This window comes from Prosopis cineraria, unplaced genomic scaffold (genome assembly GCF_029017545.1).
Source record: "Prosopis cineraria cultivar Desert tree isolate PC_DT_omini unplaced genomic scaffold, ASM2901754v1 PC7, whole genome shotgun sequence".
In the NCBI taxonomy this organism is placed as follows: Eukaryota; Viridiplantae; Streptophyta; class Magnoliopsida; order Fabales; family Fabaceae; genus Prosopis; species Prosopis cineraria.
In genome coordinates this window covers 24,996,947-25,014,248 of record NW_026555338.1, presented here as the reverse complement: position 1 = coordinate 25,014,248, position 17,302 = coordinate 24,996,947, and the positions used below count along the sequence as shown (strand labels likewise).

The following is a 17,302-nucleotide window of genomic DNA, read 5'->3' as shown; positions in this document are numbered from 1 at the left end:
TTCATATAATATATTTTATCCCATAAAAAACATGCCATAACAAATAATTGAAAATATAAATTGATTTTATCATGAATAATAATAGGGAGGAAAAAAAGAAATTAAAGAGGCATCATATTAAAAAAAAATATCATTAAAACTAGTAACTTATAAGATTTTATTTGATTGAGTTGATGTAACATGGCATAGTTTTATTGGACAATAGTACATTAGGTTTATGCAAGAATTTCTCATTTATTTCAACTAAAATCATTAAAAATAATGACATTTAAAATTTTATTTGATTGATATAGTATAATTTTATTGGATAAAGTATGAATGAGATGGTATATATTTTTAGACTATGCAAGAATTTCTCCAAATCATAATGTGTTCCAAATCTCTGATTCATTGAACGTGAAAATACAAACTTTGTGTTTGGTTGACCTTAATGTTATTATTTTGTCTTATTTCCCTCCGTAATTGTGTGATTGGCTTACTTTCAAAATGATTGATAAGAGTTCTGAAATCACTCACCATGTTCCAAAATCTCTTTGATTCACTATGTACACATATATTTGTTTCCTAATTTATTGGATGGATTAAGGAAACGTGTATTTTATTATTCAAGATATGTTTTCAAGTATTAATTACTTTTGAAAATTTCACGTTATTTCCTCCTCTAATTTATGATTTTTCATAACTTGTGCAATTCATGGATTAGAGGATGGGTTATCTTTTGTTCATGACTTTTTTTTTTTGAATCAATGTACTAATTCATAGATTTTGGATTATCATTAATTAATTATTGCACCTATCAAGGGATTACTTACTAATTTCAATAGAATCAGTAGTTTTCAGTAATTTTTGATTGTGTACATATGTCTTCTTAATATAGTAGTTATGTTCGAAGCATGATTGAGCGTTAAATATAAATACTTCTTCTAAACTTCTAGCAAATATTTAAATTTTAATTTGTTATGTTTTGAGATATTAATTTTTTTTGCTAGACCCAACCTGAAAAATAAGTAATTGGTGGTGTTGGGTATATGGATTTGCCTTATCAATAACCTTTATTGCGTGAGTCATGTCAAAATATAGGGAACAATTTTTCTTAATTATTAAATTAAATCATTCATTAAACTTTTAAAATATGGGGACAAAAAGGCAAATTTATTTAGCGAAAAGGACTCAAAGAATGGGAGCCTTGATCTTTTGTTTATACGCGGAAAAAAAAAAGAGAAAAAGAAAAACTGAGAAAATATTCTTAAAAATAGGGAAAAAATTTTACTATATATTTTTGAAAATTTCTTTTTTTAATTTTATCTCCACCCTATTTTATTTTCATTTTTCTTTCCATTCAAACAAAGCATAAAAATGCTATGTAGAATCTTGAAAATCACTTAGGTTATGTTTGGTTACTAAAAAGAAATAAAATAGAATGAATTAAAAAATAAAGGTAAAAATAATATGATTAAAATGAATAGTGAATCACATTCATAAAGGAAGGCGGTAATTTAGTTTATAGGATTAAAAATCATGATTTTTATAATTTTTAGAGGGTGTGATAATTCCCACATTTATAATATATATTAATAAGTTTTATCATGTTTACTATAAGAAAAAAGAATGATTTAATTCATTTTTATATCAATTTTTTAATTTATTCTATTCTATTTCTTTTTAGTAACCAAACATGGCTTTAGAGATTCCTAAAACTCATTTGAAGATTTCATAAATCTACCATGAATCTTCTTCACTATAACAATAAAGTATCTACGCCATCAAGAATGTAAGTGGCCAAAACGGAATAGATGATATACAAGTGTGGGGGACCACCAATATACCTCAGGGAAGTTTATATAAACAACTCGAAATTTAATGAATAAAAACAAAATTCAACAAACCAATATGATGTGATCAAGAAAAATGAAACCATTTCACAATCTTGGTCAAAAAAAAAAAAATCACAATTAAACAAAAGCTTCATATGGTGGGCCACAATACACGTGTACACTGTTTACATATTTATCTTCTTTCGAAAACAAACACATCAGCTAATAATTTGACCCAAATAAAAAAAAAAAAACACGCACCAACCAATAAGCGTTTAATTAGTTCTAATAGCGAAGTTACTCTCTCCAAAGCAAAATATATAGAGCACCGTTAATTAATTTGTGATTTTCAAAAAAATATTACTAGTTGAAATCTTTATTTCTTTAAAAATTTGTATATTTTTAATTTTAATCTCATTAAATATTCTATGTAAATATTTGGATAATGATAATTAAAAATTTTAATACATTAATTTTTTTAGAAGGAGTAATAAATGAAATAGGGGTATAATTGAAAAAAATTATAAAAATCATCTAATGCCCCATAATTTGAACTAAGTAAGGCTTTTAGAAAATGCCCTATATTTTGATTCAGAGGGAGCATATACTAGCTTAACCAAAGCTCTTAAATTCTAGTGAGAATATAATAGTATTTTTAGTAGAGCTTCTGTTAGCTAAAAGAATCGTCCCAACCCGACTCAATTTGAACAAGTCAAGTTTTTTAGTTCTAGACACTGGATGTTTTAGCATCAAGGAAAAAAAGACACACACCACGCAAGCTTTTTCATTTACCAATGAAAACGATTATCAGTTCAGCATTTTTTTTTTGGGCCTTTCTCAACTCTTGGTGCTGCTGACTAGGATGTCACGCAAGCAAGGTTCGAAAGAGTTAACACCATTTGTGACACATAAGCTTAGTCTACTTTGATTCACTAATTGTAAGAATGTAATTTTTAAACATAGGAAGTCTTAAGGACTAAGAGTCAAGCTTGAGAGTCATAGTATAACTGATTTGAAAGTTAAAGGATAATGATGTTTAAAATATAATGTATCCTTGTCCTAATCAACAATGAATTACCCTTGTTTTACGTTTAATGGAAATAAACTTGAAAAAAAAAGGTAAAAAGAATTGGAACAAAAATTATGTTTGGGGTGTGTGTATACATATATTAGAAAAAATAAACGGAATCTTGAAGGTATTTTTTCTTATATATGTACCAAATTGATTTTAAAATATGCAATTAAAAAAAAAACAATATTGAACCATTTGTTGAGTACTCTAAGTTTCAGAGGCCAAGTCTTTCTGATTCAATTTCATCATCAGCCATCTCCTGATACGAATTCCTGGATTGTACTGTTTATGCTTCTTTTCAAATTACTTTTATGATAACTAATCTTAAGCATCCATATATATATATACATACATACATACATATATATATATATATATATATATATATATGCTTCCAATTAAATTTCATCTAGTGCCACAGATCTTATATCATTGAATAATATGTAGCAGCATCAATAGTTTTTCTCATGAGTGAGGACATCCACATCCTTGTTTGTGTTGAATAGGCAATCCAACACAAAAGTACCTAAACTTTTAGTCCTTAAACTTTATTTTAATTAATTATTAATTTAGTTCTTGAATTTTGACATGGTACTTAAATTTTGTAATTTATTGAGTTACAGAATTATAGGAATTAAATTATGCAGAGTTAAAAAGCTATTAGAACTATGTTGTTCCTTAGATAGTGAAAAAAAAAAAACTATAAGGATTGAATTGTTTAGAGTTAGAATTCAAGGACCAAATGACAATTAAGAATAAGTTTAGGGACTTAAAATTATATTTTTCTTTTCTTTTCTTTTTTTTTAAAGTACTGATATGCAATGAAGGAATATGTGAGGTCAAGATATGAAGAGATGCGACCTCAAAGATCAGTTGAGAAATGCCATGCACATGATCAGGTGAGAAATGCCATGCACATTGAATAGCTATTCAAAAGAACAAAGAGTGGAATTTGATTCTCAAGTAAAGCCAAATCATTCTCTATTAGTCTGCTTCCATGAGGCTTATGAAAGTTTTGCATCGTTGTTTATTTCCTGCTCCAGGCAATAGAACCTCTTGATCGAAGATCTCAATGACGAAAAAATCAACATCCACACTAATTTTTGTTTCATCACAAGTTCATTCTCTGTAATATAATTAACTTTGATGTTCTCTTAGTAAGATGCACCAATATGATCACCTGTTCAGAAAATAACAAGAACGATGCAAAACAATATCAATTAACTATCGAACAAGATGAAAGACTATGGAGGAAAGCCGTGAAATTTCAAACCACTTTGAGGTCATACAAATGAGGTGAGGACCTATGTTAACCCCTCTCTTGAGATAGGATACAATCTTCCTAACCTTTAACACTTTGCGGCATCCTTTATATAGAACTTAATTAGGTAGTGCAGATAATTTGGACCATTCTAAATAAGCGTGAAAAATATTAGGAGCGAGTTTGGGAGTTCAAAAAAATTTATTTATTTCAGGCTTATCAAGGCCACTCAAATAAGCTCAAAGAAATTTGAGTTTGAATACCCAAATTCTTTATTTTATTATTAATAAAATAAAATTAAAATAAGGTAAAAATTTAAAATCTTAATTTTTAAGATAAAAATTGAAATTGGTTAAAAAATAAAAAATAATTAATTAATATTTAATAATTTGGGTATTCAAGCTAGTCCGAATGAGCTTGAGGGTCGAGATGTTATATGAGATTTTGGTTATATGTTCAGGTATTTTAAATTTAATTTGAATAAGTTTAGCTTAAATAAGCTCGTTTCATTTAAATTATCGACTCTAAACTTTTGGGTCATCAACAAACTAAAGTGATTAACACTAATTGCACATTAATGCTCTAATATATTCCAATGTTATCTTTTGCCTCCAAGACTGACCCGATTGTCCAAACTTGTCTTAAATAGCTTCTTGCGCTAAAGCTTTTAAAATATATTTGTTTGTGCCTTTCCATGTCTTTTAGCCTCTCATCACCATAATGACAGGGGCCAATCGAAATGTCTTTATGGAGTGTAAGCGTCATCTAAATACAACACTGCGGTAATATGAGATCATCTTTGCCATCTTTTTTTTTTTTGGAGTGAAAGAGGAATAACATTAACAAAAATTTATAAGTACAACAAACTAGCAGTCAACGGATTAGGCTTCATGATCCAATGAATTAGTCAGGTCATGGGCCTTAACAATAGAAAAAACTAAATCACAAGCAGATCTAACAATATCTTGAGGAATTTGAGGCTCATCATTGAAAATCCTGTCATTCCCATTAGTCCAAAGTTTCCATCCCTGATGCCGAAGAGATGTCTCCAATGAGTGCTCATGGTTCGTGGATTGAGATTCAAGCGTAACCATTCTTCAAGTGGTTTACTAAAGAAGGCAGCGGTGGTATGTTGCAGGACAACCATTAATCAGCAAAGCTTAGCTTGGGGACATCTACACAAGACGTGGTCAATATCTTCAACATCTTTGCCATCTTTAATAATTGCTTTATTCCATCTATCAGATTTTGATTTTGGAAGCGATCAATAATTACATAAGCAATCTTAAAATTAAGTAGTAACGAAAGGAAAAATTATGTCAAGAAATTAATCCTTTCCAACCGAGCAAAAGAAATGGATATGCCTGCTTTTTATTTGAAATAATTGGAAGACTAACTAATGTGATTAACACTAATTACACATTAATACTGTAATATATTCCAATGAAATCTTTTGCCTCCAAATGTGTATCTTCCAAGACTGACCAGATTGTCCAAACTTGTCTTAGTTAGCTTCTTGTACTAAAGCTTTTAAAATATATTTGTTTGTACCTTTCCATGTCTTTTAGCCTCTCATCACCATAATGACTGGGGCCGATCAAAATGGCTTTGTGGAGTGTAAACATTAGGGTAATATGAGATCATCTTTTCCATCTTCATTAATTGCTTTATTCCATATATCAGGTTGTGATTTTGAAAGCAATCAGTAATGACATAAGCAATCTTAAAATTAAGTAGTAACGAAAGGAAAAATTATGTCAGGAAATTAATACTTCCCAACCAAACAAAGAAACTGAATGTGCGTGATTTTTGTTTGAAATGATTGGATGACAGGTAAATATAAAAAAATGTGAAATTTTAAACGTCATTAACTAATTTATTGAAAAGTATATATTAGTTAAAAATATCTTTTAATTCTTAATAGAAGGAATAGATTAAGACAAGGGTGAAGATAGGGAGACCAAAAAGGCCACGGCCCTCCCTAAGGTAGCTTTGAGTGGCTATTATTTTGTTGAATGAGAAATGTTGTATTGGGCCAGCTAGCCAGGCTCAAGCCCATGGTCTTGCTTCATTGAACAAAGTTTAGTTTATTCTCTTTTACATTAAGCATGTGTATGCATAAAAAAAAAAAAAAAACTTGAATAAGATTGTTGAGTTTCTCCTGATCTCGTTACTAACCTGTCTTTCCACTTCATTTCAGCAGTCATCTTCCATTAAATCTCAATATGTAGTTTTCCTTGAAATTGTGTTTCTACTTTTAATACATGTGGAGTAACATTGCACTACTCTTAACTTAAGGATAACCAACATATTTGAAAAAAAAAATTGAGAGACATGACAAATTAACACTTTAACCATATTATTAATCACATCTCAGAGTTATTACAAGTCTGATGATACACATGATAATCAAATTTCAAAATTATACAATGTTTTAAATCAATCTTCTATATATGCTACTTGAAGGATAGAACAAATGGTTTGAACAAGAGTGAGAATGAGGAGTACAATTACAGCAATAGAAGCAACAATTTGCCAAGGTGTACGACAATAATCGCGTCTCAAAGTTGCCTTCATCTTGTTCCTAGGATCTTGACAAAAGCCATTCAACCTTTTGCAGATATCAAGGTACTCAGAGTTGAAATTCAAATGAATCACATTTTTACAAAGACCATTAAACAACATAGCAACTTCATTGGAATCAACCATAATGTTGTTGACTATGTTGTTGTGAATGAGGAGATCCATATCTTTATTAGTGTTGATTAGGCAATCCAATACAAGAGCATAGTTAGTAATGTATGAAGCATTAAGATAATGACACTGCTCTAATGCTATCATATTTCGAAACAAAAGTTCAGTTCTATCTTCCACAAGAATTTTTGGAATTTCAAGAATGTGTCCTGAAAACTTCAAATCCAATAAGCACTTGCTCATACTATCCTTGAACTTTATACCTGCTTCTTGCAATGCGCTTGCATTGTATAAAAGGACATGGTTCTCAACCTCTCGAAATGAACTCTCTGGAGGCATTGTTCTTTGTACGTTAAACAATCTAAGAAGATCTGTAAAATGCTTTATCCTAAGATCAAGAGTAGGCTCTAAATTTTGGTGGTTATGAAACTTAAAGAATTCATATGTGAGCACACGAAATTCAGGTAGGTTAGTAATGCTAGGGGATAAAGCTTTATTGAATAGCTCTTCAATAATAAATAATGGAAGTTGATTCTCAAGTAAAAGCAAATCTAAAATCAAAGCATTCACTAACCATTGTTGTGACAATTTGGCATCATTATTGATGATTTTGCCTTCCCGACCCTCATAGAACATGATGAAGAGTTCAATGATGAAGCCAGCATCCATTAATGTGAGTTTCACAAGTCCTTGTTCGGTAAGGTTAATGTGCTCTGAATAAGAAGCACGAACTTTCGGCTCTAATTTTTTTACATGACGAACCAAATCATCCAAGCTCACCATGGTTCTTTGTGTAAATCTTTTGACTCTTTGTGTAAATCTTTTGAACATGATTTGCTTGTGTTTTTCCATCTCCAGGAGCCTCTCATTACCATGATGGAAGGGGCCAATTGAAACAACTTGTGGAGTGTAAGCCTTTGGTTTTAGATCACGGATCGGAGGGGGCACTTTGTAAATACAACATTCTGGTAACAAATTGCCATTTCCACTATCTTGAATCATTGTTTTGATGTCAATAGTCACCTCGTCTTCCACCTATATATATGTATGTATGTATGTATGAACTTTGATTTATAAAGCCAAGCAATTAGAAATTGCACCACACGACAACAATAAGTCTTACCTCATTAAGTAATGTTAACTATATGAATTGTATGATGTCATTATACATCTTATCAACAATAAAAAATTACATGATGCCTGAGGAAAAAATACCTGCTGGCTCAAAGATAAAAGAAGAGATAAGAAAAGAATATGAGAAAATGACATTTGGGTCATTTGTGAGGGAATTATAACACATTGATCCCTTGAAATAATGGTCCTCTTGGGATTGACAATTACTCTCTCCATCCCAAGTTACTCCCTTTAGTCTTATTTATAAAGTAGAGAGAAAATAATTTTTTCATCCTATTTATAAGTCACATCATTAAATTTTTATAATAAATTTTCTTTTTTACCTTCCATTAAATGTTGGAAAGAGAAAATCTTTTATTGAAATGTGCACATTTAATAGGGGTAAAATTGAAAACTTATTAAATTTTGAGATAGAGTTAATGAATTTTAAGGTTTTTCTTGATATTGATGAAACATGTTAGAAATAACTTATAAATATGACCAGAGGAGTATTAGACAATTTGAACAAGATTACACATATCAAGAAAGCTTAATAGTGATGAGAAATTTTTAGACAGACAAAGTGCGCCACACCATTTGTGGTCTATTATTTAATTTAAATGCTTTAATTATCTAAATAAAATCTTATATAATGCTAATCATTTTAATTAATTTTATTCTTATAATTGGTCAAGCGTAATTAGTGACTGATGTATGCAAATGATGTTAACAAATTAAAGCTCCTCAAATGAAGAATTCCTTCTCTTCTAAAAAGGTTCTGCTTTTAAAATTATCCGCCTATTATATATAGATATATGACACTTTACTAGTTAATGAATATGAGCTCCTTCTACATTTTCCTTTCCTTCAAGTTTGAGTTTTTCTTTTTGCCTACACTATGAATGGCAGGCAAATGAAAAGCCTCGACATTTGAAGGGCACAAGGGTCAATTTTTTATTTTTTATTCTAGAATATAATTGTGATTTTTATGATCTTTAGTTAACAATAAATGTTATTTCATATATGTCCTTTAGTATAACCGTTTTTAAAGTTGGATAGATAAATGAAATGGGTCCCATATATGATCTCATACTACAATACTCTATATCACCATAAAATTCCGAGCTATATTAATTCAATGAAGTTTACCTGATACATATAATACCAATATCAAGTGTCAATAAAAAGAAATATAAAACAGAAAAAAAGAGAAGCAAAACTTTCCCTCTGTTTTTTTTTAAATTAAAGGTCGTAAAGAAAAATAGATAGTTTATTTACATAGAGCAAACTCAAGGTACAACCATAAGTTAAATTTCAATAAACAAAAATGAAAAAGGAAAAAGATTAATATTCGAATGCTAACAAGTTGTTTGGAATAGTAGAGAAGAAAGCAAGTTTAAACTAATGAGTTTGCACCAGATATTACGCTGTATCTGGCGTGCTATTAGTGCTTCCTGAAAGCAAGATACTTTTAGAGTTTAATTTGAAATGTTATTTGGAATCTGGAAATTTTCTTGGAAAGAATGAGACATTGAACCTCAGATAATGTGCTAAGTGAATGACTTAACACGTCATACAAGATAGTCTAGCTGTCCAGGGGAAGAGAAAACTCTACAAATAACATGCTAATCAGTGGCGGAGCTAGGACTTTTAGCTAGAGAAGTTAGGATATTATTTAAATATTAATTAATTAATTTTTTGTCAAAATTAATTTTTAATTATATATAAATTACATATCTTATAACAAGAGCTTGACAGTAATTTTTAAAAAATTATTTTAATTCCACGTTACATAAATTTGATTTATATTGTTTAACTGGAGATCATTACTCTTTCAAGCTCTAATGACAATTTCACCATAATGTAAATCATATTTTAAAATGAATATCTTTAATTAATTAAAATGTTAAAGAAACACAAATTTAAAATAATATTAGAACAAAAAATAATATAAAAATAAAATATTAAAAAAAAATTCTCTCCATTACTTTGTTTGCCAAATATCCTCATCTCCTCAATTTCACGTCAATCACTCATGCCAGTGGCTCCATGGATTCGGATCATCTCCCTACTCTCTCTCAATACATTTCTTTATATCCAATCTCAACCATTCATTTAACTATTGTTTTGATTCAATGGCGTGAGATTGCAAATTATAGCATTAAAATACATATAATATTCATTTAATGGTTATCATTAATAAGTATTGTGATCTTATTTTCAAAAATATTTAAGTGATGATAGTAAATAACCTTTTTATTTTAATGCTATAATTAGCAATCTCACACCATTAAACCAAAATAATAGTTAAATGAATGGTAAAAATTGTGTATGGAGAGAAGTATTGAAAGAGAGTATGGAGAGGATTCAAATCCCACATAGATATTAGAGGGTGCAAAATCAAAACATATGGAAGGGCATGATCTAAAACTAATATATAAGCACTTTAGTTTGCAAAATCTTAGGGGGTGCATTTGCCCACCCTTAGAGATATGTAGATCCGCTAGTGATGCTAATTAATTACTTCTTTTGATTTTATTTATAAGACACATTTTAAAAATAATTTTTGGTTCAAAATATATAATACTTTATAATAATTAAACCACATTTTTTCAATTTCACCCCTCTTTGGTTAGTGTGAAGATAGTTAATGTAATTGTATTATTATTTAAAGTTAAGGGTAAAAATAGAAGTAAGTATCACTTTTTTATGATATCAAGAAAAAATTAACTTTTTTAATATACATGAAATGATTAAAAGTGTTTTATAATAAGAATTAGAAAGAATGGAGTGCCTAGCTAGCGTGTGATTTGGTGAACCCGAGTGGAAAACTCAGTTTTTCAAGGGAATTACATGCTAAGTATGAAGGACCTAGCACGCTAATTGAAAGGTCATACAAGAAATTCAAAGTGGATGGCATGCTATCTAGCTGGATAGCGCATTAATTATAATTCATGAGATTACTGACATACTAATTTCGTGGCCAATGCACTTTTTTTTTTTTTTTATAGTGAGAGAATGAGGCACATAAGCTCTGTATGAGATCTGAACTAAGAAACAAAGCAACTTATAGTTGTGCTTTTCTCATTCCATAGCGGGTATGAGGCCTCTAATACCCTCACCTTTCTAATGTCTTAGCTTTTCAATTCGTTTTCTTTTCTTTCAATCATTGATCAAAGAAAATAAATCAAAAAACTACATGATTTTGAAGATATTTTTCTTTAAAAAATCATAGAAAATACAAAACTCCACTAGTTCATCATCATAAGCTATCAAAATATCTCACGTGCATCTTAGGTAGAGTCTAAAAATTGAAAGAAAGAAGAAAAACAATTGAAAGGTTGTAACATTACAAAGAGCGTTATAAAATGAGTAATTATATAGAGGCCCCAAGCTCATAGATATAACATTTATTTACGTATATCCCACATATCTTTTCGATTCATCACAACTAGTAAAAATGAAATGAAATGCTAAAGAATCTATAATACCATACATATATAGGCATCAAACAGTAGCAATCTTACTTGTTGTGGAGGTTGTTGATGAATTTCCTCCAGTTCTTGAGTAATATCCGACATGGTCCTGTCCTGCGACTCCGTTTCCTGGAAAAGAATATGAGAATGTAAGATCTTCTTCACCGAAGCAACTTGGCTGATACTTGAGACTGGAATCTGGGGTCTTTTATAGTTTTTTTCCGCGAAGGAGTTGGCCTCCACACTATTTTTAAGTTCAAAGACATTTAGGACCCTAAACTCATTATTTGTGCAATGTGTCTCTCTAACTTTTGAAAATATTATAGTCTGATATTTACCATTAACAAAAGTAACTTTAACTATTAATTTATTAGAAAATAATAGAAAAGAACGTACAAAATTACATAGAATGATAAAAAAAATTTATAATAAAGGACCCAAAATTTACAAAAATGACCAAGAAAATTTCATTGGTTCCTTTTTGTAATTTTATTGGCCCTTTTTTGTCATTTTCTAGACAAATTATGATCAAAGTTAACTTTTTCAACTGTAAGAGCCACATTACACTATTTTTAAAAATTGGAGGAGCACATTGCACAAATAATAAGTTTAGGGTCCTAAAACCTCCTGGATTTACAATTTGTTCTTTTACCCCAAAAAAATGGACCCTGAAACTTGTTTCATGCTTCAATCCAAGCGAGATCCCGGTTAATAGAAAGAACAAAGTCATTTTCTAACCAACAAAGGTTGGAACAGTTGGCAAGAATTTGACCCAAAACTCATGAGATCAAATTCTATTATCAATATAAGAACTTTGTTGGTGAAAAATTTGTAAGATCTTTGTAAGTATTCTTCGAGCTTTAAGGCACATCCTAACCCCATATGAGCTCTCAAAACTAATTCAACTCAATTATTTTTGTTAAAAAAAAGTCATTCTTCATTGTACAGTAACATGATAAATAACTTTTGTGACTGAAATGCCCTAGCACCTATTTCAAATTTTCTAATGAGACCGATGATCCCTGCTATACTCTCCTTCTCCTCCTCTTCTTTTAATATTCTAAAATTTAGTATTTGTAAATCGTACTCTTAAATTTATATCTGAGTTATGTTGCTTATTATTAACTAAAAAGATTTCGAGCAAAATACTTTGACCACGCTTTCAATTTACCTTAATTACACCCTTTTATTTAAAAAACATACAGCTTAATTAACCCAATCTATTAACTCCATTAGAAATATTCTAAAATAAATTCTATAAACTCATTTTCAAATTATAAATTTAGGAGCCTTAATTACAAACAGCATACTTCAATTTCAAATGTAAATTTCATTTTGCATCAAATCTTTGGATTTTTAACTTTGATCCGCGGTCTTATATCCATCTTCATTGCAATTTCATCAAAGTGTTACTGACATGGAGCATAGAGACAAAGAGAAGGGCTTAAAGTAACCATGTTAATTTCATATTAATGGTAGAACCAGATTGTCACGAGTATGATTGTTTAAGGGTTAAAATACACAGAAAAAGAACAAGTTTGTGATTCAAATCACTCCTGGGCCTATAATGTAGGGTTCATATTACCATTTAACCCTTCTTTCTTTCTGATTTGCTTGACCTTTTTTAGTTTTTTGTCTTTATAAAATTATAGATTTAATTGTACAAATTTTGATCCTACATAAATAAATATCTATTTGGGTTTTGACAACCAACCATATGTAATTAACAACAGCCCATTAAATTATTAAATTTTATTGAACTTTAGGGGTAATTAGATCTTTTCTCCTAACATCTTATTTTTAGATAGGCACCTTGGGGGTGTGGTGAAATTTCAGATTTTTAAGGTCCTTCTTGATGTAAAAACTCTCCAGGCATCCATTGATGATATTTTTCTAAAAATTTATTTACTTAACCTTATATACTTAAGATGTTAGTAAAAAAAAAAAAAACCTTATATACTTAAGATGCTTGTTTTCAATTAGATTAATACATGTAGATCTTTTTTATATATTATTTATTCTCTAACAAATTATTGTTATTAATATTTTTAATACATTAAAATCTAGTTGTTTTAATTTAATTGGACAAAAATATATTAACTATATAAAACTAAGTACACAAGTCTTGCCCTAAAATATATATTTAACAAGGACAAGATTAAGAAATTTTTAAATTTTTAAAAATAATTAATAATTTTTAAAAAAATTAATTTCAATAAAATATATTGGAAGCAACTTATAGAATTCAAATTAATATTAAACAATTTAATTGGATAAAATTTTAATTTATTTTGTTATATAAGAAGTAAGGTATTAATTGGATAAATTTGAGAACTGTTGGTTGGATAAATAGAAAACAGTTTCTCCTTCTCATCCTTATCCTAAGGATTTCATGTTTCTCAATATAATACAGTTTAGCTAAAATACAAATTCTGAAAAAAAAAACAATAGAATTTAAATCAAACAGAGGTGGTCCTGCTCTCTGCAGTTATTAGCATAGAAAAGAAAAGAAAAGAAAAGAACTGAGATTGTGAAATACTCCCTTGGGATCATAATATATTACGTTTTCAAAAGCCTCACTTAATGCTAAATATATGGCATTGTATAGGTTATATATATATATATATATATTTTCAATTTTATACTCACTTCATTATATTTCACTCAAATAATTAATAATATTGTTTTGAATAGATCAAATATTATATTTATTTCACTCAACAATTGGAAAGATGTTAAAAATTGTAGAAAATTAAAATTTTAACTAACTTTTTTAAAAAATATAAATTAATTGATTCCATGTATCGATAATTCAAGCTTACGCTAGTAGACATGTGACAAACATGTGTTTAAATTGAGATGCTGACGTGGTTGAGGTGATCACTTCATGTAGGATGGCGCAGGGATGGAATAAGATAAGGGCGCAGCAAGCCTGGCTTTTCTAAATTCTAATATTACTTTGGGAGAATTTCATATTAGCAACATGGGTGTGACTTAATTAAAAATTAACATGGGTGTGACTTAATTAAAAATTAAGATCAAATAAATTTAAAAATATTTCACAAGATGTTGAAGTGCCTTTAATAGAAATGAAAAGATAAAAGAACTGAATATAAATCATTGCTTAATATGACTCTTTAAATATATAACATGACTTGTTAAATCCTTAAGAATTTACACAATATCTAACAAGAAGCATTTATCAATTTTTTTTCAAATTATTCCTATAAAGTCAATGTTTATTTTCACTAGATAAATTTGTTTCATAAACTATAGGGAAACTTAGTCAAAATTTCTTTATTTCAGGCATAATTATTTTGTTTAACCAGCATTCTGAAATTGGGTGAATTAATTATTTTCTTCTATAATTCAAAACAGGAGTAATTTAATAATTTATAACAAATCATAATAGATGTAATGCAAGTTAGATCATTGACAATAAGCAATGTAATGAACTCATCACGTAACATAATAAAATTAACAAGTAATATATGTAGTACCGCACCTCCTTTATAGAAAGAAGTCATTTTCTTAATATTCATTGCTTAGATAATATGTTCCTTATTGTTGGCATCCCATTAAATGTGGATCAATGTCTTCTTCAACTTTTTAAACGGACCATAATGCACGATTAAACCCGTGAGTTTTACAACTCAATTTTATATAATATTTTTAAATAATTTACAATTCATCTTTAAAAATTTACTACTTGATCATTTTTTATCCTATTCTGTAATTTTAGAGATCATTTTTCTTTTATTTTCTAATCAACAGATAGTTAAAATTAACTTTTATTAATTGATCAGGTTATGCAGTTTTTAAAAGTTGAAAAGAAATATTATATCAAAAATGAGTATAGGATACGAGAAGTTTCTAGATCTATAATTTAAGGGGCCAATTTACTCTTTGACCATTTTCTATTTTACATTTACACCCAAAAATTATAGAAACATAATTTTTTTATAGAAATTATGTTTTATTTTTTTAAAAAAATTAAACCGTGAAACTTTCTTCATACTTCAATTCAAGCTAAGAACCCACTTAGCAGAAAGAACAAAGAAGTCATTTTCGGACATTTATTGGTTAGCTAACATGTTCCTCACTGGGTCATGTTGGATCAAAGTCTTTTTCGTCATCCAAGCCAGTTACATCCACAATGAATTCATATTAGCACCATGGATGTAACTTAATTAAAAATTAAGATCAAATAAATTTAAAAATACATCACAGGCTATTGAGACTGAAATAAAAATAATTTTGTAAGATACATGACTGAAGCACACTTAATATCAATGAAAAGATAAGACAATTGGATGTGCTGAATTATCACGGCTTAACATATGACTTATTAAATTAAATATATAATATGACTTGTTAAATTCCTTAGAATTCACATACTTCTCTGGTCATATTTATAGAACAGAGAAAGAAGGCAAGTTTTGGTATTTAAAGGAAACTTCACTATTTTTTATATTCATTTTTAGCTTTTTATCCATTATTAAATGCTAGGAAAATTATTAAAAATAGTTCTTTTTATCTTTGTTAAGGATAGATGTGGAAAATTATTAAATTTTAAGACAAAGTTAATAAGGTTTAAAGCTTTCTCGTGTACTAGTAAAATATGTTGAAAGTGATTTATAAATACAACCAGAGATAGTAATATATAATAAGAAGCATTTATCACAGTCTTCCCAAATTGACCCCATATATTCAAAGTTTTATTTCCACTAGCCAAATTTGTTTCATTAATTATAGGGACAATTTAGTGCAGATCTTTTAATTTTAGATATAATTATTATACTTAATAACCATTATTAAAGTGTGTAAATTGATTATTTTTTCCTATAAAATAAACTAATAGATGTAGCACAAATAATTTATAACAAGTCATAACTTGCAATAGATGTAACACAAATTAGATTATTAACAAAAAACAATGTAATTAACTCATCAAGTAATGTAACAGAATTAACAAGCAATGTAATACCACACCCGCTTAACAAAAAAAAAAAGTCATTTTCTTTATATTCATTGCTGAGCTAATATGTTCACCACTAGTGGCATTCCATTAAATGAGGATCAAAGTCTTCATCAATTGACACATTGTCTTATCCAAAAATCACATAACTTAAGAAATTTTTTAAATGGATCCTAATGTACGACTAAATCCAGGAAATTTTCAATTCAATTTTATGTAATATTTTTAAATAATTTACACTTCATTGTTAACATTTTACTACTCAATTATTTTTTATATTTTTTTATAATTTTAAATATCATTTTTCTGTCAAAATTAACTTTTGTTAACATGTCATGTTACATAATTTTCAAAATTGAAAGGGCACATTGTACTGAAAATGAATTCACGATTTGATGAGCTTCTCCTATACCTATAATTGAGGGAGCCAAGATACTCTTTTACCCGTTTTTATTTTATATTTACACCCAAGAATTATTGAAACATCATTTTTTTAATAGAAATCATGTTGTATTTTGTTTTTTTGTTTTTTAAATTGGATCGTGAAACTTTCTTCACACTTCAATTCAAGCTACTTAATAGAAAAAAAAAAAAGTCATTTGTTGTACATCTATTGCTTAGCTAATATGTTGCTCACTGGGTCATGTTAGCAAAGAATTTCATATTAGCATCATGGATGTTCTTAATTAAAAATTAAGATCAAATAAATTTAACAGTACACCACAGGTTGTTGAGACTAAATGAAAATAATTTTGAAAGACAAATGACTAATTTTCACTTAACATAAATGAAGAGATAAGATAATTGAATGTGCTGCATTATCACTGCTTAACATATGACTTGTTAAATGTATAACATGACTTGTCAAATCTATAAAAATTTACATACTTGTCT

General features: G+C 28.5%; 1 protein-coding gene across 1 annotated transcript; it reads right to left on the bottom strand.

Moving 5' to 3' along the window:
- Positions 1 to 6,489: 6,489 nt before the first annotated feature.
- Positions 6,490 to 11,639, bottom strand: LOC129315004 (UPF0481 protein At3g47200-like). Its single transcript, XM_054958493.1, has 2 exons — positions 11,482 to 11,639; positions 6,490 to 7,876 (listed from the first exon to the last, which is right to left on the bottom strand). Exons 1-2 carry the CDS (start codon positions 11,533 to 11,535, stop codon positions 6,587 to 6,589), a joined length of 1,344 nt encoding a protein of 447 aa, XP_054814468.1. The 5' UTR covers positions 11,536 to 11,639; the 3' UTR covers positions 6,490 to 6,586.
- Between the last annotated feature and the right edge of the window lie 5,663 nt (positions 11,640 to 17,302).